This window comes from Trypanosoma theileri (assembly GCF_002087225.1).
Source record: "Trypanosoma theileri isolate Edinburgh chromosome Unknown TM35_Tth_19_V1, whole genome shotgun sequence".
Taxonomy (NCBI): domain Eukaryota; phylum Euglenozoa; class Kinetoplastea; order Trypanosomatida; family Trypanosomatidae; genus Trypanosoma; species Trypanosoma theileri.
Window position 1 is genome coordinate 39,296 of NW_021639861.1, and position 23,293 is coordinate 62,588.

Genomic DNA, 23,293 nt, shown 5'->3' on the forward strand with positions numbered 1-23,293 from the left:
CACCTTTCTCTTTCTCTCTCTCTCTCACGGTTCTATGGGACTATATTTGTTCATCACCATGTCCATTGAACACATATACAGCCAAATAATAATAAAAACTCACAAACGATATAAATGAGCCTACAGAAAAAAAGGAAAAAAAAAAAAAAGAATACTGCTTGAGACATTATTGTAAAAGACACAAAATACATTAAACGTAGATTGGTCTTTGTGGTGCCTGTTGTGAGTTCAGCGGACCAGGTATAGAAGCCCCACGAGCCACAATATTCACAATAGCATCCTGTTCTTCGCCAATATTATTATGTACAGCAGCAATCTTCGACGCCAAAGTGAGTAACGCCTTTTGTTTTTGTTCTGTGTTCTTTGGCTTTGCCCCCATCTTCCCGCGCAGTGTGCGGTCCCACAGTGTTGCGAGTACATCCATGAGAACTGTGTGGGCCGCCACAGTGAAGCAGCACTGCACCTGCTGCTGCCGCAGTACATGCAGCGGCGGTGGTTGCAACGCAGTAGTGTTCACGTCATTCTTGCTCTTGCTCTTGTTCTTATTCTTACTATTGTTATTATCGTTGTTGTTATTTTTATGGTCAAAAGAGGCATTCACGATGGCATCCCGCATTTGTGCCATCAGCGGTACGTGGCGGCGCAGTGCAAGACAACGACTTGGAAGACTTTCACGCGGCGAAAGTGAATTCGCCCGCAGAGACCGAATTGCAATCGTGAGGGATTTAGCAGCAGCCGCATTTTGCTTGCGGCGAAAACAGCAGAAAAATCCTTTGGACGGCTCAACAAGTTTGCTTTCGGTTGCAGTATTATTATTATTATTATTATTATTATCATTATTATTATCGGGAATTAAACTACCGTGCATAACAGAGAAGGTGCCACTCTTCGCACTACTGCAAACAATCACCGCGTGACCAGCACACCACGTCAATATTTCTTCACCACCAATTCCTCCTTCTCTCGTCACTCCATCACTTACATCGTAACATGCTTCAATGTACAGTGTGTCCGTTTTGCTTCCTGCGAAGAAAATGCGGTCAGTTTCATTTTCCCCAAACGTCCACTTAAAACCACCCTTCTTTGATGGTTTCACACTTACAACAGGAACCACAACCGCACGCATCCATTCACCACTCGACTTCTTTCGCGCGCTCACAAGACAATAGCAACGAGCATCAGCAGGCACTGCCTCTGCAATTCGCAGTTTCTTGAGACTCACATCATAATGCACGTCATTCACAGTCTGTGCAGAAATAGTCTCAAATTTATCGCCACTAGCAGCAATTTTAGGCATCCAGTCAACAATACCGTGTTGTGCATATTGTTGTTTTTCTTGATATTGCTCTTCTTGCATAATCAAAAGAGCCATATCCTCCTGTCGATTTGGAATTGTGTCCCGCAAGAGAGTATCCTCACCACTACCCAAATACCGCTCCTGAATGCGATGATGTGTGGCCAAACGCTCAAGCTGTTGTATGGGTTTCAGTAGAGTTGCGAGGGCATTCTCAACAATAACAGACTTCGCATTAGGGAAAGCACTCGGGGGTGAAGAGAACAGTGCGGTAAGCAGTGGGGTGTAGAGAACATGGGAGAGTGAAGTTGGATCATTTACAGTACAGGCTTCCACAGAAAGGCATACATGAATCATTGCCTCAAGTTGTTGTAATATATACCGCGCAGTACTACGGGGTGTTCCAACCATTTTAATCACAGGAAGATTCCCCACGTAGAGATCACCACCTTCTTCATCCCAACAAACATTTACACCACCCGCACGCAGTGCACTGCTACACACATCTAACGTTACCTCATTGATTTGAGACTCCAACGGTGGTGTATTCTCTCCATTAGGAGTAGTGTTAGTAGTGGGATTCGTTAACAGACTTCGTTGTGTCACACAGACCATTGGATAGCGTGCCTTTGGAGACAAAGAATGTAAACTTAATGTAAAGTCCCCAACGTTACGGTGTGCAATGCCACATCGACGAAAAATATCTAGTGTCACATTTAGCGAAACCTCACCTGACATAAATCTATCATGTGCACAAAACATGGATCTGATACGTTGAAAAAGGCATTGATGTGCTTGGTTGTTTAACAGTGTTAATAAGGCATCATGCTGCAAAGGCAACGTAAGACTCTTTAAAATCAAAGCCCGTTCTTCTGTTGTTTCCACACCAACTGCCTTAAGAGCAAATTTAACACTCTTTTTAATAAAACATCCAGCTGGAACATCCGTTGAAATAACAAGTGGCTTATTTTTTTCTTCTTTTTCTTGAATCTCTTCTTTACCTGAACTAGTTTTGACCTTAACACTCTCTTTCTTTTTTTTCGACTTTGATTTTTCCTTCTTTCCTTCTTCAGCTGCTGCTGCTGCTGCCGCCTTCTCCTGCGCTTCTTTACGTAGCACATCAATTTGTACATCTGAAAGACGATCTACAAATTGTGCAACTGTGTCGTTCACAGAACCATAAGGTATGAGACAAGTATGGGGTAGTGCTCGAATGCGTGGAGCTTCCTCTGATGGTGCACAAAGTGTAAGCACTTCACGCACCTGCACAGACTCTGTAGCGCCTATCGCAGTTGATGAACGACTAGACCTTCCGGTGCTTGTTGTAGCCACTGTTGTGCTACCACTACGGGAGATCTCATCACTGTAACTGTGCCAACTACTCCCGTCATCCCTTATAAGCGAAGTGGTGGTAGTACTGGGGGTAGCAGTAGCAGTAGTAGTAGTTCCAGTTGAGGTTGAAGTTGAGGTTGTCAACGCCTTCGAACTCCTTATATCAGGGTACAGTGGTGGCAAATCCTTATGCAAACGGTGACTCTTTGAATATGAAGAAGAAGAACCACTTCCCGTGCGTGTGTCACTTGCCGTTAAACTCATTTCGGAATCTTCTGACTCTGTAGTAAGGGTAGAGCTATACCGATGAGGTCCAGAGCTTGTTGTATCCTTGCCGCTGTAAGAATAGGAGTAGTAAGAGTAGCTGTATGAATCTTCACCTGTGGAACGCGTTATGCTGTCTGTATACCCTTGACCTGTGCCTGAAGAAGAGTCTGTGGTAAACTCTGAACTCCTTGTTCCTGATGTTGTTGTTGTTGCTGTTGATCCTGTACCAGAAACTGTAGGTCCACTTGTGGAGTAACTATAGCTGTAGCTATAGCCATCACTGCTGTCCGTAACACTGTAAGAGCCTGTGTAACTACCACTGCCGCTGCTATCACCGGTAGAACCGGTGTAGGACTCGGTGGTGTAACTCCCACTGCTACTCTCACCAGTCGTTGCGCTATCCTGTCCAGAGTATGAAGATACTGTCACTGATGAAACTTCTTCACGTTTACCTTTATTCCCTTTATTAGGTGGAACAGTGTCTCCAGTGGGATCGGTGGGTTCATCACTGTAACTATAGCTATAGCTATAACTAGAGTTACTACCGGTATAATCTTCTTCATCTTCTTCTTCTTCTGTCCCCTCCTCTTCTTCAGTGTAGCTGTAGCTGTAGCTATAACTGCCACTATCACCGTAACTTCCAGAAGAGGTTGAAACGGATTTAGATACACCTTCCTTAGACTCCTTTGGGGGACTCTGATATCCCTCCCCAGAGGAGACATTACCTAGAGCCAGACGAGGTGCACGCGGGGGAAGCAGTTGTTGTCGTTGTTCTTTTTGTCGTTGCAGCATTGATAGTAGTTGTGGTGCTGCCCCACTCTTCTGTTTATTATCCCTTGGGGATGGGGATGTATTCTCTGTTCCTGTGCCACTCTGTGAACCTGTGTAGCTGTAGCTGTAACTATAACTGCTGTTACTGTTACTGTTACTACTACTACTATTACTGCCGCTGCTGCCAACGTATGGCTTTGTGTCACTACCAGAGGCGGTGTATGTTGTTGTTGATGTTGATCCATCTGAACTTACTGTGCGTCGGCGTGGAACAGGTGATGAGTTTCCTGCATTATTGTGCTGCTGCATTTTTTTTTTTTTTTTTCCTTTTGTTAGTTAGTTGTCTATGCCTGCTGTTACCTGCGAAAAGGGTAACTATGTTTCCTCACCTCACCCAATAATAATAATAATAATAATAATAATAATAATAATAATAATAATAATAATAATAATAATAATAATAATAAAAGAAGTAGTCAATAGATCAGGAGTCCACAAACTACCGTATATTTTCCTATCTATGAGTTTATCTTTGTTACTTCCTTTCTCCTTCTCACGTGATAATACGCGTGGGGTTTGCACTCAGCAACACCGCCCGGGAAGAGAACTATATAAAATCAAACAAAAAATAAAAAATAAAGAAATACAAACAAAAAGAATAATAATAATAAAAAAAAAAACAGAGAAAGGAGTGCCTCAAAGAGAGAGAGAGAAAGAATAGATAATATATGCACTCTTACATTGAAGTGCATTTCCACTCAGTTTCACATATTTGAAACCGTGTGTATATCAGGAATATATATATATATATATATATATATATATATGAAAGGAACAAAAAAGAAAAAAATCAATAAACACCACAAAAAAAAAAAAAAAAACGCTCAACAAATAAAGGGGGAAAAAAAGAACAAAATAAGTTTGGACATAGTTTTTCTTGTCATTTTTTCGTTTCTTTTGATCTTAAAATATCATTTTATTGTCACTTATTTCCCTTTCTCATACTTGGCTTTCTTCGCTGCTGCCGTCGAGCCTTCTTCTGTTTATATTCGATTTGTACGAAAAACAAAGTATACACACAGAGCCCGTATTGAAGTATTTGCAGACTTCTTTGTGTAATGATATTCTTTTGACTCTACTTTATTTCTTCTCTTATTCGTACAATGGTTCCTTCTTCTGCTCGACTGGGTGACAACTAAACACACTCACGGAGAATTACAAACATGTAGAAAGGTATCCAGAGAATAAAAACCTCTTCTCTTCTCTTCTTTTTTTTTTTTTTACAAAAAACTTTCCTCACCTTTTCCAATGTTTCTTGTAAATTAAGATCCTGTGTGATATACACTACATTAGACGATTGATAAATAGTATCAGTACTCGTAGTAGTGGTAAAAAAACAAACGTATGAGCAGATACTTAATGATCAAAAGAATGACAAGAGTGAAATGTTCCCTTTGGACAAGGACCGTGATTTTCTGCAGTCCCTCAGATTTTTATTTTTTATCCTTTTTTTTTTTCTTTCTCGTTTTGTTTTGTTTTTACTAACATTATAATACTTCGCTTTGTCTCTCCCTTCTATTTTTCCCTTCTGTACGAATCACTGCGCTCACGAGCCTCACATTTTTTTTTTCTTCTTTTTCTTTTTTTTGCTTTTAACTATTGTATAGAACTTCCCTGTACTGTCTACATACACACTCAGACAGAGAGAGAAAGTACACCTCCTTCAAAAGAGTCTGCCAGTGAAATATATATATATATATATATATATATATATACATAAAGAAATATACCTGTACATACGTATATAAGGACGGTGACAGAGGTCTCCCTAACTAAGGGAATATTCCATACAATTCCGTATACATGTAGTGTGGCGGCAGCAACAAGAACAGAAAAAAAAAAACACAAAAGAAATCTGATTTAAGCAACACACCCATGAAAAAAAGGAAGAAATTATATAAAGAACATATAGATGTAGGCGTGAAGAATGATCTTTTTTCTTTTTCTTTTTCATCTTCTACCTTTTGCTGTCAAATTCTTACCAATACTCATTTCTTTTTTTTTTTTTTTTTTACCTCTTTATCATTACTATTGTGTACTTTGTTTCTTGTTCTTTTTTTCTTTTTTTTTTTAATCTTCATGTGCTGGACTTTCACGTCGCAAAAATGAATCCATTCATGCAGCAAGTTAGACTAGCATCAATAACACTTTATTCACTTCCATCACGTACACGCCAATAGGGAAAGATTGGCGAATATGCCCCTAAACAATATCGTTTTTTTTTTCTTTTCTTTTTCTTTCAGGCACGCAGTAATGGAGACTCATACATCCCAGGCTATCCCTGTGTAGATGCGTGGGAAAAGATCAAAACGCACCCCACGAAAACAAAATAAAATACAACAAGAAACAAACAAAAAAAAAAAAAATGCATGCGTACACACATTTATGCGAAAGAAAGAACAGCAAAAAAGTATCAATAACCATTCCGCACTAAAAAGAAAAACAAAAAAAAAAGGACTAGTGGCACAGACCATTCATAAAAGAGTTCAATTGATGGATACACAAAAGGCTCCAAAAAGTATTTTTGACAAAGAGTGAGAGAGAGTGAAAAGGAGATAAAAAAAAAAAAAAAGCGTACATACATACATACATATTGACAAACAGAAAGAAAACAAGAATAGTTCTACTGAGACAATAGAAAAACTGCACGTCTGTGTTTTATGTACTAGTTGATTTCTCTCAATAATCCAATTTAGAAACACTTTGATTTTACTGTTGCTAATTGTTTTTTGTCCAGTATACATCAAAAGTGATCATTAGACTCATTATTCTTCTAAGAGCTTAAATGTCAATTAAGGCAATCGTTTTTTCTTTTTTTTTTTTGATTCTTTGCAGTTTTATTCATTTTCTTTTCTTTTTTTTTCATATTCTACACAGTCTGTGCATATACAAATATGTATATAGCTTTTTTTTTTATTCTTTTCATTCTCCCAGAAAAATAACGGAGTACTACCCATATAAACGCATATACCTTTTCTACTCATCTCACACTATCCACAAAGTTCATTTTCTTTTTTGTTTTTTGTTTTGTTTTTTTTCTTTAAAATACTAATCATGTTCACTTCCATTTCAATCCACTGTTCTCAATCCATCCCTGATGGAGCTTTTTTTTTTTTTTTTCTTCTTTAATGGTTAACTTGCGTTCTTCTCGTTGTTATTGCTACTGCTGATCATTTGCACCATTATTCCAAATGTGTGGGAGGACACCTTCACACCCACGCGTATACTATGGTTTGAGTATCTCTCTCTATTTCTCTCTCTCATTTTATTTCTCCTTCTCTATTGACGCCCTCTTCCTTTCCCTCTCCCTCCTCCTCTCCACCACTTTTGGTGCCATGTTTGCCTTGACTTCCTCCACAAATGTCGTCGCGACGGAGACCAGACGTTTGCCCACAAACGGGACGCTCTCAACTCTGCGGGGGACATCCACCCACTTCACAAAATCAACGGCCTTCTTCGTCAGCGTCGACTCCTGCACGTACACCACAGCCGACTTCACCCGCTTCACTTTGCACAACTCCACCACGAGGAGGTTGAGGACAAAAAGTACAAAAGCGACAAACTGCGCTGCCACGGAAACAAGAAGATGCGGGTCGCGGGTCTTCAATGCATTCGTGCTGCTTGTCCGGAGCTCCTCAAAACGCGGACGTGAGGTGTTCACAACGTTCGTAAGAGACGTCTGCACCGCGGCACGTGTTTCCTCAATTCGCTTCGTGGAAGTTTCTGCGAGTGTGCGGGCGTTATCAACGAGTGGCTCAACTGTATTCTTTGCAGTTTCACGGGCCTCTTGCAGCACTCGTTTCCCATTCTCCACATACTCGTCTGCCACTGCCCGCACGCGGGCTGCACTTTGAATAGCTCCATCGAGTTGTTCACGTCCGGCCTGCGCGAGTTCTCCCGCACGCTCGCGTCCCGCTTCTGCGCGTTCCAATACGCGTTGCTTCGCTGAAGTGACGGCATTGCGGCCCGTCTCGACGCATTGATTCACTTGATCAACAATGGTGGTGTGATTACCGTTCCTCTCTGGCGCGTTCATAGTGTTATTTTGTGGTAGTAGTGGTTAATATGTCGTGGGTAGTATGTGAGTTGGTTGACTCTAGTGGGATCTCTTTGGTACGGGCACCAGGGTAATATGATTGCATAGAGAGAAAGAGAAAAAAAAAGGGAAAAATAATATAAAGAGTAAAAGCAAAAATAAAAAAAGCAAGACACAACTGCAGGAATAAGGGAAGAAAAAAAAAAAAATGGATTTTTTGGTAGAAGAAACATATGTTGCTTAATCGAAAAAAAAGTAAAGGGATTTCCTTGATTTTATGTCTTATTTACTGGACTTACTTACACAAAAAAACTCTCATATTTGGCCACGCTTGGCCTTATCGTTGAATTCACACACACACACACACATGCACAGAAACATACCTATTTATTAACTGAATCTCCATATGTGTGTGTGTTTTTTTTTTCTTTTTTTTTTTGTTTTCTTTATCATTTCCTCACACATTTTCTCTTTTCACGACTTGGCCTCCAACATCAACTAAATGAAAATGCATGAGAACACACACACACACACACACAAACACACGCATAAAAAAAAAAAAAAAAAAGAAACAAACAAACCTACTCCTCCGCAGCATCTGCTGCTGCCGCTGCTTCTGCCAGCTTTTGCTCACGCCAGCGCTGGAATGCCTTCTCGCGATGTTCATGGAGACGGCGCTTGCGCTCACGATTCTTTGCAATACGTTCCTGTTTCGCCATGGCGATGCGCTTACGCTTTTCTTCCTTTTCTTCTTTAGTGAGAGTCTGAGAACGTTCCACACGCAGCAACTGTCGTTTGAGGCGATCATCAATTTTCATAGACTCACGTCTACGTCGTTTCAAAGCCCGTTCGGCGTCTGTCAAGTCTCCATTGCGGTGTGCCACGAGTGCCTTGATAATCTTTGCACGCACCCGACGTGCGCGTTTGTAGAAGGCGGCCTTTTCTTTACTGCCTCGTTTTTCGTATTGTTGCTGCAGCACCTTGACAGGAACGGGGGCCTTTGTCTGTCGTGCGCGGGGAGTGATGCCGAGGAGCCGCTCCATGCAGGCGAGGAGACGAATAGACGCGGCGGACATCTGCAGCGTGTCGTCATTCACGGCCTCCTCCACAATAGCGGCAAACCACGCGGGCTCCATCTGCTGCACGCGGCCTCTGTACTTCAGCACCATCATCGCGCAGTGGAGATAATCGTACAGCAATGTGTACTTCATCCCATACACCGCGTGCAACGAGGTGGACTGCAGAAAGGCCGCGATGTGCGCACCGGCCAGAGACCGCAGCGCCGCACCGACACCGGAGAGTCGCGGCAACATCGCCTCCACAACATGACAACAACAACTGAACACTCGCACACGCTGCGGTCCTTCGAGCGCCTCCACTTCAGAGAACTTCTCACATACAGCCGGCAATAGGGCCCAGGCATAACCGTGACGGTAGTGCTGCATATCACGCTTAATACCTAATAGGCGTTTCTTGTGATCCCAGCCACGATCGCAGAAGATTGACTTGTAAAATTCCATAAGAGTTACACGTACATCTTCACCAGCGTGATTCTTATATGCAAGGAAGGCTACAAAGTGAAACACACGTAGGGCAACATCCTTTAATTGAGCCATTCGACGACGCACAACAACGGCATGACGTACAGATTGACTTTCCTTTTTCACCAAAACATGTTCAGCTTTGCGGCAGAAACTCTGAATATCAGAGAGCAGTTGAAAAAGATCTTCTGCAACGAGGAAACGACCAAAGTAGCGATTCTTCGTCATCATGAGTAACTGAATAGATGAGACAGTGCTGTTGAAGATGACGTCATCAGGTGACTTGACGTTTTCACGACAAACAGCTAAAAGAACTTGAAAGATGTGTACCAGAAGTGGAGAACGCATAGAAGCTCCCACACGAGCAGCAATCTGAATAGCACGTACAACATCAATCTTTTCTTTATTAGCGGTATCTACAGGGTACACAAATTGCAAATCTACATTACCAACCATACCCTTAAGCGCATCAATGTATTGCTGTGTTGGTGCTTCTTCCTCGTCATCGTTATCATCATCATCATCATCATCAAAATCATCTTCCTTTTCCTTATTATCTTCATTATCATTATCACTATTAACGCTATCATCATCACCATCATTATCATCATTAAGTTCATCTTCAACTTCTGTCTCTGTATCGTCGTCATCGTTTTCAGTGGATTCAGTACTCGTTGAACTGGTGCTATCATCATCATCATCACTACTGTCAGCCTCACCTTCAGAATTAGATTTGGCAGCGTCGCTTTCTTCATTATCATCATCATCTTCTCTCCTGAGATCAGCATCAGCATCATCATCATCATCATCATCGCTACCAGAACTGTCATTATCATCCGTCTTCTCTCCCCTTGCTTTTGCTTGCCGTGCCTTTTCACGATCATCCGTGTGGTACGCTTCTCGAAGTGGTGCAAGCAGAAGGTTAAGTGTTACACGCTCTTTAATGTAACGGGCAAATTTTAGCATAAAACCAGTAGCAATGCGACGAATGCATGTCATTAAAGGCATGACGTGAATGGGCGTTGATGGACGCATCGCAAGTGCCATTAACACATCATAGAAGAGGTCAAGTGTCTCAAGTGTACCAGTTAGGAAAAATTGGCATAAATCAGGTACGGTTGAAACAGCTAACGTTTTCGCTTCTTCATTCGTAGGATCATCTGTACTTAGTACAAGGAAGAGTAATACAAGCAAGACATGCATATCTCGTTCCGCGTAAAAGAGAACACTACGCTTCGCAGAGTTTTCCAACGCTTCCACAATACGATTACGTGCTTTACGAAAACTGCTATGAGTCGCACCTGTGGTATACCGTGTCTGTTCCTTACTCTCTGCTTCAAGATAAGATTGAATGATGCTTAATGGACTCAACGTACACTTTGGTCGTGATAACCCTGCGGTATATGTAAAAGAGAAAACGTCGGCAAAAAGAAAAATAGCACGATTCATATTTTTTTCATCACGATGAGGTGGATTTGGAAAGAAACCAAATTCCAAAAGTGATCGTGCGGCATCATCCACATATGTGCACTTTACTCCTTCTCGTAGTGGAACACAAAGACAGGAACGTAATTCACGCAATACCCACGTACGATTAACAAAGGCCGATGGATCAGAAGAGCGAATAGCACGATACTGATAGATGAGATCACGTACTTTAGCATCAAGACCTTCCAACGGCATTCTTCGCAGTTCTGCCACATCAGTGGGTTTAGCGATGGTTCGACGACCGTAACCTACAGTTTTACTGGCAATTTGAAGCATTTCAGCCCGTTGCTCCGCATCATCATTCTGTACAGCCAATTGTCCAAGACGAGAGACGAGTTGTTGAAAAAGTGCACGTCTTGGGGCATCCGCATTACCACGTCTATAGGGCGCAATCGCATTATGCATCATAGTGCTAAGATGCTCCTTCATGGACTCACCAGCAGCACATCGTTGAAGGACAATATTAAACCAATCCTCCCAAACAGGATGGACCATGGGATGTACGGCTGTCACTTGCTCTTTTCGAAATAGTGCATTTGCCAATTGTTCCACTGCAGATGGTTGTAAAGGATCCATGGCGGCATACTTTAAAACAGTGGGAGGAAGATATTTTTTTAAAGCTTTCGGGGTTTCTTCTTCTTCCCTTGTCATGATACGAAGTAGCAATTGTACACCTTCTGGTCGGAAGTACTCCAATTTTGGATAAAGAAAGAATGCATATGATAACCACTCCAAGACAATTTTATCTTCCCAAAGTGTGGGAAATTTCTCTAACACCTTAAATAAGATGTTTGATGAAAAAACTCGAGTAGCCTTTTGTTCAATGTAAGTGAAACACAAGTATTGAACAAGACGGTGAGCATCTTCCAATTTCATCTTCTGACAATTAGCAACCACAGTGCTCATAGCAAAAACGGCTGCAATCATACGTTGATTACGTTCTCCTTTAGTTGGATCATTAATTTTATCTGGATCAATATCATCCCATTCACCATCTTGATGTGGTACTTCTCCCTTAGCAATTCGTGCCTCTAAACGGGCTTTAGCTGCTTTAACACGAATATCCAACGCTAACTCTTCGCCCAGAAGTGAAAGTACAACAGCAGGGGTAAGAGCTGTATCACGTAAAGTAAGGAAAAGGGCATGTGCGTGCAAAACAATCATTGCTAAATCTTCTGTAGCCATACCAAGAATAAGTCGTGAAAGTGCATAAGGAACGGCATGGTGTGAGGTATCACGAAGGGCTTGTAAAGAATGACAATCCACATCACCATCCAATTTCGCTTTAAGATGATTAAGAAAGGCATGTTGACCTTCCTTTCGACGTGATGAATTATGTCGTAAACACATTTGAAGTAATGCCCGAATGTGTCCCCGCTCTTTTACAGTATTAGATAACGTCATTCGAGCCCCACTCATCTTAGCATGACGTCTCTCTCCTCCACGTCCATCATGGTTTTCCCCTTCTTGTCCTTTGTGATGATTATTATTATTATTATTTTGTTCTTCTTCCTCCTCCACATCTTCTTCTTCTTCCTCTTCGGCATCCACTCCACCGTCTGCAGTGGATGATTTCTTCCACCCACCGTGTTTGTTAGCGTGACCGCCGTGTCCTTTCCCCTTGTTGGCCTCATAGCACGCCCACTCATACCATGCAATGAAGGCATGCACAACATTTGGGGCTCCCCGCTCAAACTTACTTAAATACGTGCGGAATGGTCGAACCTCCTCAGGGAGATGCTGCTGTACAAACGGCGGTGGGACAAACTTAAAAAAATGACCAAGTTCAGGGCCGAAAAGGTCTGTAACGTTTAGTTTCGACTTAAAATTCGCCAAATCCACACGTAGCTCTGATGAAACTTTAGCAGCCAAATGAATATCAATATCTTTTGTTCGCGCAGACTTTGGTTGATGACGTCCATCATTATTGTTTCTACTCTTAAAAGAAGAGCTCGCAGAATGGCTATGGTCAGCACCTCCACGTTGCCGCACCATTTTTTGTTCTCTGGCATATTTCTCTTTATGGTACTTTGTTTTCTCCTTCTTAATGCTGTTTGTTTTTCCCTTTTTAGAAGAGACGGTCCGCTTGTTGTGACGCTTGTCTCCCACAGAGCTCCCCCTGCGCAGAGTTGGTGGCGGCATTACACAAACGTTTCTCTTCACCTAATGTGGTTTACTAAGATACACACATATACCAATATATAAATAAATAAATATAATTAAAGAGAGAGAGAGAGAGAGAGAGGTGGGAAAAATGCAGGATATATAAAAAATAAAGAAAGAAGTACCAGAAATTGTCCTTTTGTTCTTCTTCTGAAGAGGGGAATGGGTAAAATGTCCAATAATAACAGGAGCAACATCAAATTTAAGAATTCTATTATGAGTATCACGGGACGGTAAAAATAAAAAACAGAAATGATACAGGCAAACAACCAAAATTAGACACTATTCTCTACACGGTGTGTAAAATCCACCGAAACACATTACCAGCAGAATTACAATTGTAGGAAAATATTTAACTATAGACATTTTAATGTTATAACAATACAAAATCGCTTCAGAGAAAAAAAACAAAAGAAAGAAAGGTAGGAATAAGTAGTTGCTTCTTGCTTCGTTTCCTTTTTAATATATAAACATATATATTATATCTGATCTACAACAGATAAAAGGAAAACATTTGAAGGAAATCAAAAGAAGAAAGAGGAAACTCCAGAGTGATATCTGGGAAAATATTCGACCACAGTATCAAGAGTATCAAAAAAAAAATAAGAAAATAATAAATAATAAATAATAATAATAATAATAATAATAATAATAATAATAATAATAATAATTACAGGAACTCAAACAAAACAAAAAGAGCAATAGAAGAAAAATAAGACACAAAAAAAAGTTTAACGCATTAGCGTGGTTCTGGGCCATATGCTTGTACAAGCGTCATTAAAAGTCTATCTTCACATCCTTTATGCTGCCGCAATAATTCATCTAGAGAAGCGAGGGTGGATGGATTGTAGTGGAGTAACATAGATGCCACTCGTTGTTCATAGCTTTGTCCCCCGCCCTTCTGTCTCTCTGGTGATTGCTGTAATGGTTGATTTTCAAACACTATTGTTTTCCTCACAGGATCAATAATCCCCATATAAAGAAGAATAACTTCATGAAGTGAGAGCTTCACATTCCTACCAGACATCACAGAGCTCTCATATACCAATGGCATACTTCTACGGAATTGTGCTGATCTGTTAATGACAATTGGTAAAATCATCTGCCACTCAGACTGTGTAAATTCACGCACTAATATTTGTTCACCAAGACATTTGCATTGTTCTTCATTAAATAAACCAGTTTTTTCAACATCTATGATATGTGCATACATTAACAAAGCATCATAATCCTTCTTATTCATTTTATACGAAGTCTCTGGATCTCGACGTACCAATGGAATCCATAAGCAAAGCACATGAAATGGTATACTTCCATTATCTGCTGACTGCATTGCCATGTTAAATAACTCCATCACATCATTAGGATGACTTGGTAAATTCATATATCGAAGAAGTCGACAAGCATCACTCCAATATAATTCTATATGATCGTTTTTAGGATTATAAGATGCAAAATCCGGCCATTTATCCGCTAAAAAATTAAATTCCTTCTCTGTTAAACCATAATCACTTGATGTACATGAAATAGACTCTTTCCACTTAGACACACGTCTTTTATGAGTAAAGGGTGAAGAAGTACCTCTTAAGTTATTAGGAACATAGCTTGGAAAAGTACCACTAGAAGATTCAACTAGAAGTTGAGATGATGATGGTGATGTTTTTAAATCATTTTTATGATTAGTAGTATTATTATCATCATTTGTACCGCGTGGTTTCTCCAAGAAATACTCCGCTACTGTATGGCTACTTTTCACACTATCGCTTAATATAGAAGGTGCCATTCCATTTGGTTTAGATGAGCACTTTAGGTGGATCTCTACAAACTCCCTGTACGTTCCCATCCAACCACATGCACTACACTTTCCTTTTATACATTTCTGCAATTCCAGTAGCGCTGCATTTGGGGCTCGTGTGCGCTCAATTGCCGTACAACACTCCGGACACTCGTGAAGAGTTTCCACACATTTCTTACAGTAAATATGACGACAGGGAATCAACTCCAGCGCATCTTTCCACTGGCACAGACAAATACCACACTCACCGTAGTTGTTCTCCGCCTCAAAGTAGCGACCTGCAATACTCATGAACTGCAAACGTTTCTCTTTTTCCTAATGTGCTGTTACAATAAGAAAATAAAGGAAAAAGAAAAAGAAAGAAAGATTTACGTAGAGCAACAACCAATAGAAGGCAAAAAAAAGAAAAAAAAAAACAGTACTGGCTAACTATATTCTCTCAAAGAGAGAAAAAAAAAAAATGATATGCATAAAGATCACAAGACACACCCTATGAAGCAAGGCAGACACTCTGTTTTCCGCCATTAATACGCCCGGAAAAAAAAAGGAAATAACAAAAGGGAAAGGAATATTCATTATTACTGTTATTATTATTACTACTAGCAATAGTAGTAATAGGAGTACGTTAAATTAATTAAAAAAAAAAAAAAACTCTGTAATCTGCTTTCTGTAAAAACATCAAGATAGACATTGACTTTAGGCACACTGGGATGGATCCTCTGCAGTTTCATTTACTTCTTGCGTGTTGCTTGCAGAGACATTCTTTGCCAGTTCCTCATCTGCATTCGGCGATGCCTCAATTACGGCAGCATCGCCCTCTTCACATCCCGTTGAGTCTCGCGCAGTGCCCTCCAGCCGGCGGCGCTTATTGGCGGCCGCAGTGTCATCACTCTCATCCTCATCCTTCGGCGGTGTTTGTTCCTTTTCCTCCTCTTTTTCCTCGGCGGCTTCTTCTACCGCTTTGGATGAAATCTCAGTGTCAAGCGGCGAGACGTCCGCATCTTCTGCGGGGTTTGCCGGCACTTCTGTGGTCTCCACAACGTTGCTGCGATCAGCGGACTCACACGCCTCTTTTTGTGGGGCCTCCACTTCACACGTGTTGGTCTCCGCCGTGTGGATGGGCATCTCCTGAGTCTCGTTGATGGTTGGCTGCGACATTGGTGGAATGGGAGTGAAAGACTGATTCTATATACAGAATAATAATAATAATAATAATAATAATAATAATAATAAGAAAAGAAGAAAACGAAATGGAAATGGAATGAGCATAGAGAATAGAATGTGTGCATGTTTTACGAAGAAAAGAAATATATATATATATTGTGAAAAAGAAAAGTTAAGCGCAAAGAAAAAAAAAAAAAAACCCTGGTACAACCAAACAATAATAACAATAATAATAATAATAATAATAATAATTATTATTATTATTACTATTATTATTAAAGAAAAATAAATAATAATAATAATAATAATAATAATAAAAACCACAGACACATACACACAAAATATGAACACGAATATATCCGATTAAATAAAACCTTTAACGGAGGAAAAGTGACACAGACAACTGATAAGTTTGAGCAGCATTCACATCCGCTTCCGTAATTCTATAATCTGTGTTTTCACCTCCATTGCCCAATGTGGACTTCCACTCAGAAACAGCTCGAGTACACATCTCTGAACAATGTACCACAGTTGCTGGTTGTACATGCTCCATCATGAGCAGAAAACGAGTAAATGCCGTAATGTATGCTGTTGACTGAGAAGTTTCATTATGCATTGCAGTATTTCTGTTATTATTGTAGTCACAATCCTCAACATTATCCCATCGTTTTTCCGTTTTTTCCTTCACCTCTAATATGATGACTGCACGGAGAGCAGCAAGAAGAAATTGTAAAGAAGCTGAAATAAGTCGTTCTCGTAATGTACATGCGGCACTAGTAATGCGATGAGATTTTATTTGCATTTCTCTATTCTTATGATAACGTAGTTGTACCCACTCATCACACGTACTGCAGGTGGTACCTTCCTGTTCTTCCAAATACAACCATCGTACACTCTCAGAAGGTTCACAACAATTAAATACACGACTATTATCTTCTATAGATGTTAGCGGCACACCCATCACCTGCTGCAGTTGAGCTTCAATATCAGCCATGCGTAAATAGGAAACCGCTAAAAGCCACCAAGAACGGTGTTTGGGCACTACTGCAATATTATCTTCAGAAGGAAGTACTGCTACGTATAATGAATGTATATGCTCCAAAGCTGCTAAACTCTCACTAGATAAGAAAGAATATAATCGGTAATCTTCAACTTGAGGAGGAATAGAGGATAGTGTCATTTTCCATTCTTCTACAGTTTCACTAACTATCTGTTTGGAATAATCAAAGAAACGTTGCATCGAAGCTGTGTAGTTTACAGAGGGAGATAATGCCCTAATATAAGAATAAACCTCTTCAAGTCCCAACACAAAAGCCTGCGTAAAAATAGCATCCATGTGAGAAGCCATAGCATCTTTATTATTATTATTATTATTATTATTATTATTATTATTATTATTAGACACTGTATGATTTTCAAAATCATCTCCTCTAGTTCCAATACACTGAAGCTTATAGGCATATCTTAAAGAAGCCGTTGCGGGTGGAATTTGTATTTGTGAGTATAATGTAGAACTCATACCTGCTTGAAGTTCAAAGGTGTATGCAGCAATATGAAATAAAGTCATTTGTATATACGGTACACTCGCCTCCGATGGTAAGAGTGCACATGTTGCGTGATCATTACACATATAAAGAGTCTCTGAGACTATCTTCAACAATAGAGAGAGATCCACCGAGAGTTTATCAGCAGCAATTGTTTTGCCAAAATAATGATGAACAACGAAAAATAAACGCACCACACACAACTGAGAAAGTAAACGAATAAGTTTTAACATCAGGCTGGCATGTCGAAATATCATAGGGAGATGATGTACAATATCATAAAGAATAATGCATATCTCCGCTGGAATTGTCATCTCATCTTTGTAGTTATTATCATGCTGGTGGTTCTTCTTCTTCTTCAAATTATTGGTACTTCTATCATCGCTAGTAATATCTTTTTTATCTACTTCATCTAATAATATCATTGAAGATAGTGATAAGAATGTATCCCGTTGACTCCATAATTTAATAGATTCCGCAAGACCTGGAAAACGTGTCATCCAGTGTTTAAGTAAAAATATATAAATGTCAATAATAATATCTGTTATTTTTTGGGCAAAGGCTCTATTTAACGTATCTTCTGGATTCATTTCAAGTAAAACTTGAGTGACCCAATAGATTTCATCTACTTCCTTTAAAAAGATAGTTTTTGGAATAAAAACTGCACATGTTGTTAATTCCACTAATAACCATATCCAACCATCATGCGAAGAAAGACTCGTTGTAGAAGATGGGACCATGTGTAATACAGGAAGATGAATACTTTCAATAGGAATTGCAGAAACTTCTAATTGCCATAGTTGTTGTTCCGCATTATATGCAATTAAGGAAATATAGTCTCTAAAGACGCCAATTAACTCTTCTTTAAGATCAGAATACTTTTGCCAGAGTATTAATAACTGTTCTTCTTTTTCTTTTTCTTCTTTTTCTTTCATTTGGGCATTAACATTTGAATAAACTGATTTCTGTAGAGAATCCTGCAGTAATATGAGATCATTTCCCACAGAGCGAAAAAGTGTTAACGTGCAAAATAACAAATTCACCAAAGTAGTGGAGATCCCACGTTCTGAGGAACCGAAATCAGAACTGGCATGAATGCGTTGGAGAATATAAAGTACATGAGATAGAGGCATAGGAATTAACAAACGAAGTACTTGAACTCTTTCTGTAATATTAAAAATATTCAGACGTTGTTCCTCTTTTCCCTTCTCTTGTTCTCTATGGTAGGCCTGAACGATGGCTGTCGTTATTGTTTCAGCAGCATTTTTAATGGCATCAATAGATTGACGTCCAGCAGCCATTAAAAGACAATCCACCGCATGAGCCACCACCTCAGGTGCCATTAATAGTGGAAGCAACGAACTCATTCGAATATGTGATATATATATATATATATTTATTTATTTATTTACTTATTTTAAATATGTATGAGAAATTCAAATTTATGCCAACATAAAAAAGTACGACTCTTCACATGATCCAGTGTATATACAATTCGATAATCATCAGCACCAGAAGAAATTTAAAAAGAGAAAAAAAATAAGAGAAGAACAAAAAAAATTTTTTTTTTGTTTGAATGGTCTGAAGAAGAGTATATACAAAAATCCACAAAAAAAAAAAAAAACACTTTTCTGTACCCAACATTATATGAACATTCAAAAACAAAGAAAAAAAAAAAGAGTAGATTCCCCACCTACTCTCTTCTTTGGGTTTAATAATAACAACAACAAGAGAATAGAAACCAAACAAGTAGGGCAAAATAAACAAATATATATTATAAAAATCCAACAATATCGCCAACAAGCAAAACCAAAAACTCTCTCACTCTCCCTTTGTTCTCAACATCATAGACACATCCTCCAGTTCCCTCAGCAGTTGATACAACTCCGCTTGAGATAAACGCAACGCCACAGTCTTTTTCTCCACTTTCCCAAACTCCTGCGTTGGGGTTGTTCTCTCTACCGCAGCAGTAGAAATATGCATAGATGTTTCTTCCTGGTGAACTAATTTCTGTGGGAGTGCCTCTAATACAAGTTTTAGAGTGGCAGTTGGTACGCCAACACCCTCATTCCTCTTTGAGGCGGCAACAACGGAAAGAAATACTTCCGCATCTAAAAGTTTGTACGTCATTTTTTATTTTTTATTTTTTTTTTTGTTTTCTTTCTCTTGACTTCTACTTTGGCTTCACCACTATGGCGTCCACTACGTTAACGCCCACTGTTGACCTTTTTTCTTTCTTTTCTTTTTTTTATCCGTTTTTTTTTTTTTTTTTTTTTTTTTTTGCTGAGAAGCCTGGTAAAGTGATTAGCAATAAGGGAATAAAAAAAGAAAAAAAAAAGAAGAAAAAATTCAGATGAGACAAACATCTCCCCTTTTTTGAAGCAAACAGTTTTTTTTTTTTTTAATGCAATTGTGTTTCTCTTGCGTTATTATTTCTTTTTTTTTTTTCGTTCTTTAAAAGATTCTCTTCAAGATGAAACGGCATCGAGAACTCGTCGAAAAAAAGCTACACAGACGATATCATATGCACAAGAAAATGATCGTCAGAAAGCCTCGTTGCAATAATTTCAATGCCCTTCCCACCCTTTTCTCGCATAGATACACACACACACGCACTCGATGATCGTGTTTTTAGAAAAATCAAATGAGGTGGAAATATGAAGTATATATATATATAGATACATATATATATATATATATATATATATAAGTAGATAGAGACAATGTGAGAAGGAATGAGAAAAAAAAAGAGAAAATGTAGACGAAAAATGTACATCTATTCCTTCCATTCTTCTTACATTTTCCCTTTCACTGCTACATTTTATACAATAGAATGCAATAAAAGTTCCCTTCTTCAGTATAAAATACGAAATGGGATGTTTACAGAAGAGAACAACAGCAACAATCGTACAAATTTCTCTCCCCCTTCACACTAACATCCCTTCTACCCCCTCTCACACAAATACGCACAATATATCTCCTCTAACTCTTTTCTTTTTTTTTCTCAGATTCCCTCCTTTTTTTTTCTTTTTCTCTTCGTCACCCTTTTCGTTGTTTCAACCTTCTAAACAAGAAAAAAAAAAAAAAATCCACATTACAGTTGATGTGTGTGTGGCAATAAAAGAAATGAAAGCAGTAGTAGAAGAAAGAACAGTAAATGAATGCATGTGCAGACGCACACATTGCAGCATACCTTCATTTACACATCATCACTACCACTTTCTCTAACTCTTACACTCCAAAGATATATACACAGACGCGCCTATTCTTATTAACACATCATTATTCGTGGGAAGGAGTACATGATACTTCACTGATGCTTGCTCGGTTTTTCTTTGATTTCGCATATGTGTTTTTTTCTCCTTGTTTTTTTTTTTTTCTTCTGATGTGTTCTTTTGCGTTTTCTTTTTCTTTTTTTCCTTTTTTGACATTCTTTTTTCTTTTCTTTTTTCTCAGCTTTGCACTCCTTTTCACCCCTTCCATTTCTCTCTCTTTCTCTCTCCTTTCCTTCGATTGATTGGTACGTTCCTAATTCCTCTTTTCACTCGTTTCAGCGTCAAAGAAGATTCATTCTCATATTCACCAATCCATCATCAGCAGCAGCAGTAGCAGCACTGACATCGTTTTATCAATGCATGGCAAGAAGGAGAATATCATTCAGTCCTAATTCTTTTTCTTTGGAGAGGATGAGGCATTGCGTTGCAACACCGTCTCTCTGTACACTTGGTGTTCCCTGGCGATGTAATCTGGATCGTATCCCTCTCCGTTTGTACCCACTTCCACACGCCGACGACCTTTGCTGCCGCCATTACGCATTCCCTTGAGTACCGCCACAAGACCGAGCTTTGACGCCACAAAGTAAGCTACTCCACCGAATAGTGCAAGTAGAGTGATGTATGTGAGGATTGTTTTGGGGTCTGTGGTGAGGGACTCATCAACCGACACCGTGCCGTTGAAGGCGGTGACGAAGAAGGTGTTGTTTGTGATATTGTCGTGGCAGTAAAGTCCGAGAACGAGGTTGTAGTCATTCGGCTCCAACATGGCATCTGGGGTGAACCTATATTGAAAACTCACTGTCTCTGCTGGGTCCACCGGGCGTGCGTGGCGCACAATCGAGAAGTTCTGAATAACATCCCCGTAGGCGTTGTGTGGGGAGAGATAGCCGGCGATGAGGACGACGGTGTGGCGGTGGCCGGCCTGCTGGTGGCGGTAGGCGAGAAGGGCGTCGGTGGGGGTGCCGGCGGGGAGCGTCGGGTTGACAACGCCCGCGCTGTTGGGAAATATCGCCCGCGCCATCACCGCCCCGTCGTCGGACTCGTCGCCGCCGTAAACATCATCGCCGTCGTTCTCGGCGGGGGGATTCGTCTCCGCCTCCTCCGCCGCGTGAGTGGTGCCGGGCAGCCACGCACACAATACGAGCAGGAGGGCGAGGAATAAGAGCCACGATGTCTGGCGTGAGGACCGCATTCCTTCTGGTGATTGGGGTTCTTTGGATTAAAGGGAGTCTTTTTTTAACACTATCCTCGCGTCAGAGAGAGAGAGACGGGGGATTATGGGTTTGTGTATATGGGGTTGTTTGTGTAGTTTTCCTTTGGTATTCTCTTCTACTCCTGGAGAAAACAAAATAAAAAGATTAAGATAGAAAAAATAAAAAAAAAAAAAAACAAAAAAAAAAGAAAGAAAATCTATTGTATTAGACAGCATCGCATACCATTTTTTTTTTTTTTTATTACAGATGCAATAATAAGAGATTTGTTTGGGCAGCGAGCTGTCACAAGTCTCTCACTTCATCAGCTGTTGCTGCTACTTCTCCCAAGTAGTTCATGTGTATCATCTCTTTTTGTTGTTTTTTTCTTTCTTTCATTTTAGTTGGAGAACAACGTATTGAAGAAAGGGTGTGGTACCAGACCTCCTGTCTTGTGTATTTGCAATGTAAACTGCATACACACTCGCACTTGCAGAAAGAAGCCAATCACCCAAGTGAGAAACGAAAGAGTCCTTACTCTTTTCTTTTCCTTACCACTTGCTTCTTTTTTTTTTTTTCCCCCCCCCCCTCACCCCCTCTTATCTGTCCTTTATTCGTTTACAGTTTCAATCTCCCTCCTCCACCACTTTCTCCACGTTCGATTGTGTTGGCAATGATGCTATTTGTTTCCAGGTAACGCCAGACACAACGATCGGCGCAGCGAACCTCGTCCATGGAGAGTTCATTCGTGCTGAGGTTAGTACAGCAGAGATTAAAACACTCCGTCTGGAGACGGCTGAGGAGCACTTCAATGCGGAAGGACTCCTGTTTCACCGCCAACTGCATCTCTTCGGTATTTCAGTGATTATGAATTTGTATTTAATCTTACTTAGGATTATTGCCCGTCCCTGATGTTGTCAAAACCAACCAATACTCTACTTTGGAGAGAGAAAGATGGATGAGAAATAGGAAAAAAAAGTATAGTAGAGATGTTTAGAAACAAATGAAAAGAGTTTCAACACATACAAAAGGTCAAAAATTATTTTTTCTTTAAGCTTTTCATTCACAAACAGACACACACATACACAGAAACCGGTATCTAGAGAATTGATAGAAAACGTAATGACATGTACTAACAGAACAACAATCGCCTTCTCTTTCTTTTTGTTGTTCTTGTTCAATCAACTTTCCTTACCGCAAACATTCACATATATATTTGAACAAATAAAGAAAGAGCAGATATTATCTGTCTTACCAACTATTGTTTATCTCTCCCACCGGAATGTTTCTGTTACGGCTAACATTATGTGTCCTTTTCATTTTTTTTTTTTTTTTTTTTTTCCATGTTTCCTGCTATATTCTCCTTTTCCTTC

At 39.8% G+C, this 23,293-nt stretch overlaps 8 protein-coding genes across 8 annotated transcripts; all 8 read right to left on the bottom strand.

Annotated features, from left to right (window-relative positions):
* Positions 1–190: 190 nt before the first annotated feature.
* Positions 191–3,973, bottom strand: TM35_000191140 (uncharacterized protein; the record flags this gene model as incomplete). Its single annotated transcript, XM_029026612.1, has 1 exon — positions 191–3,973. One exon carries the CDS (start codon positions 3,971–3,973, stop codon positions 191–193), a length of 3,783 nt encoding a protein of 1,260 aa, XP_028881936.1.
* Positions 3,974–6,989: 3,016 nt separating this feature from the next.
* Positions 6,990–7,760, bottom strand: TM35_000191150 (uncharacterized protein; the record flags this gene model as incomplete). Its single annotated transcript, XM_029026613.1, has 1 exon — positions 6,990–7,760. The coding sequence occupies one exon, from the start codon at positions 7,758–7,760 to the stop codon at positions 6,990–6,992; it is 771 nt and encodes a 256-aa protein (XP_028881937.1).
* Positions 7,761–8,341: 581 nt separating this feature from the next.
* TM35_000191160 (uncharacterized protein) lies at positions 8,342–12,931 on the bottom strand (the record flags this gene model as incomplete). Its single annotated transcript, XM_029026614.1, has 1 exon — positions 8,342–12,931. One exon carries the CDS (start codon positions 12,929–12,931, stop codon positions 8,342–8,344), a length of 4,590 nt encoding a protein of 1,529 aa, XP_028881938.1.
* A 760-nt stretch (positions 12,932–13,691) lies between these two features.
* TM35_000191170 (EF hand) lies at positions 13,692–15,038 on the bottom strand (the record flags this gene model as incomplete). Its single annotated transcript, XM_029026615.1, has 1 exon — positions 13,692–15,038. The coding sequence occupies one exon, from the start codon at positions 15,036–15,038 to the stop codon at positions 13,692–13,694; it is 1,347 nt and encodes a 448-aa protein (XP_028881939.1).
* A 405-nt stretch (positions 15,039–15,443) lies between these two features.
* On the bottom strand, positions 15,444–15,905 carry TM35_000191180 (uncharacterized protein; the record flags this gene model as incomplete). Its single annotated transcript, XM_029026616.1, has 1 exon — positions 15,444–15,905. The coding sequence occupies one exon, from the start codon at positions 15,903–15,905 to the stop codon at positions 15,444–15,446; it is 462 nt and encodes a 153-aa protein (XP_028881940.1).
* A 382-nt stretch (positions 15,906–16,287) lies between these two features.
* Positions 16,288–18,798, bottom strand: TM35_000191190 (uncharacterized protein; the record flags this gene model as incomplete). Its single annotated transcript, XM_029026617.1, has 1 exon — positions 16,288–18,798. One exon carries the CDS (start codon positions 18,796–18,798, stop codon positions 16,288–16,290), a length of 2,511 nt encoding a protein of 836 aa, XP_028881941.1.
* A 478-nt stretch (positions 18,799–19,276) lies between these two features.
* Positions 19,277–19,585, bottom strand: TM35_000191200 (uncharacterized protein; the record flags this gene model as incomplete). Its single annotated transcript, XM_029026618.1, has 1 exon — positions 19,277–19,585. The coding sequence occupies one exon, from the start codon at positions 19,583–19,585 to the stop codon at positions 19,277–19,279; it is 309 nt and encodes a 102-aa protein (XP_028881942.1).
* A 1,533-nt stretch (positions 19,586–21,118) lies between these two features.
* Positions 21,119–21,922, bottom strand: TM35_000191210 (uncharacterized protein; the record flags this gene model as incomplete). Its single annotated transcript, XM_029026619.1, has 1 exon — positions 21,119–21,922. One exon carries the CDS (start codon positions 21,920–21,922, stop codon positions 21,119–21,121), a length of 804 nt encoding a protein of 267 aa, XP_028881943.1.
* Between the last annotated feature and the right edge of the window lie 1,371 nt (positions 21,923–23,293).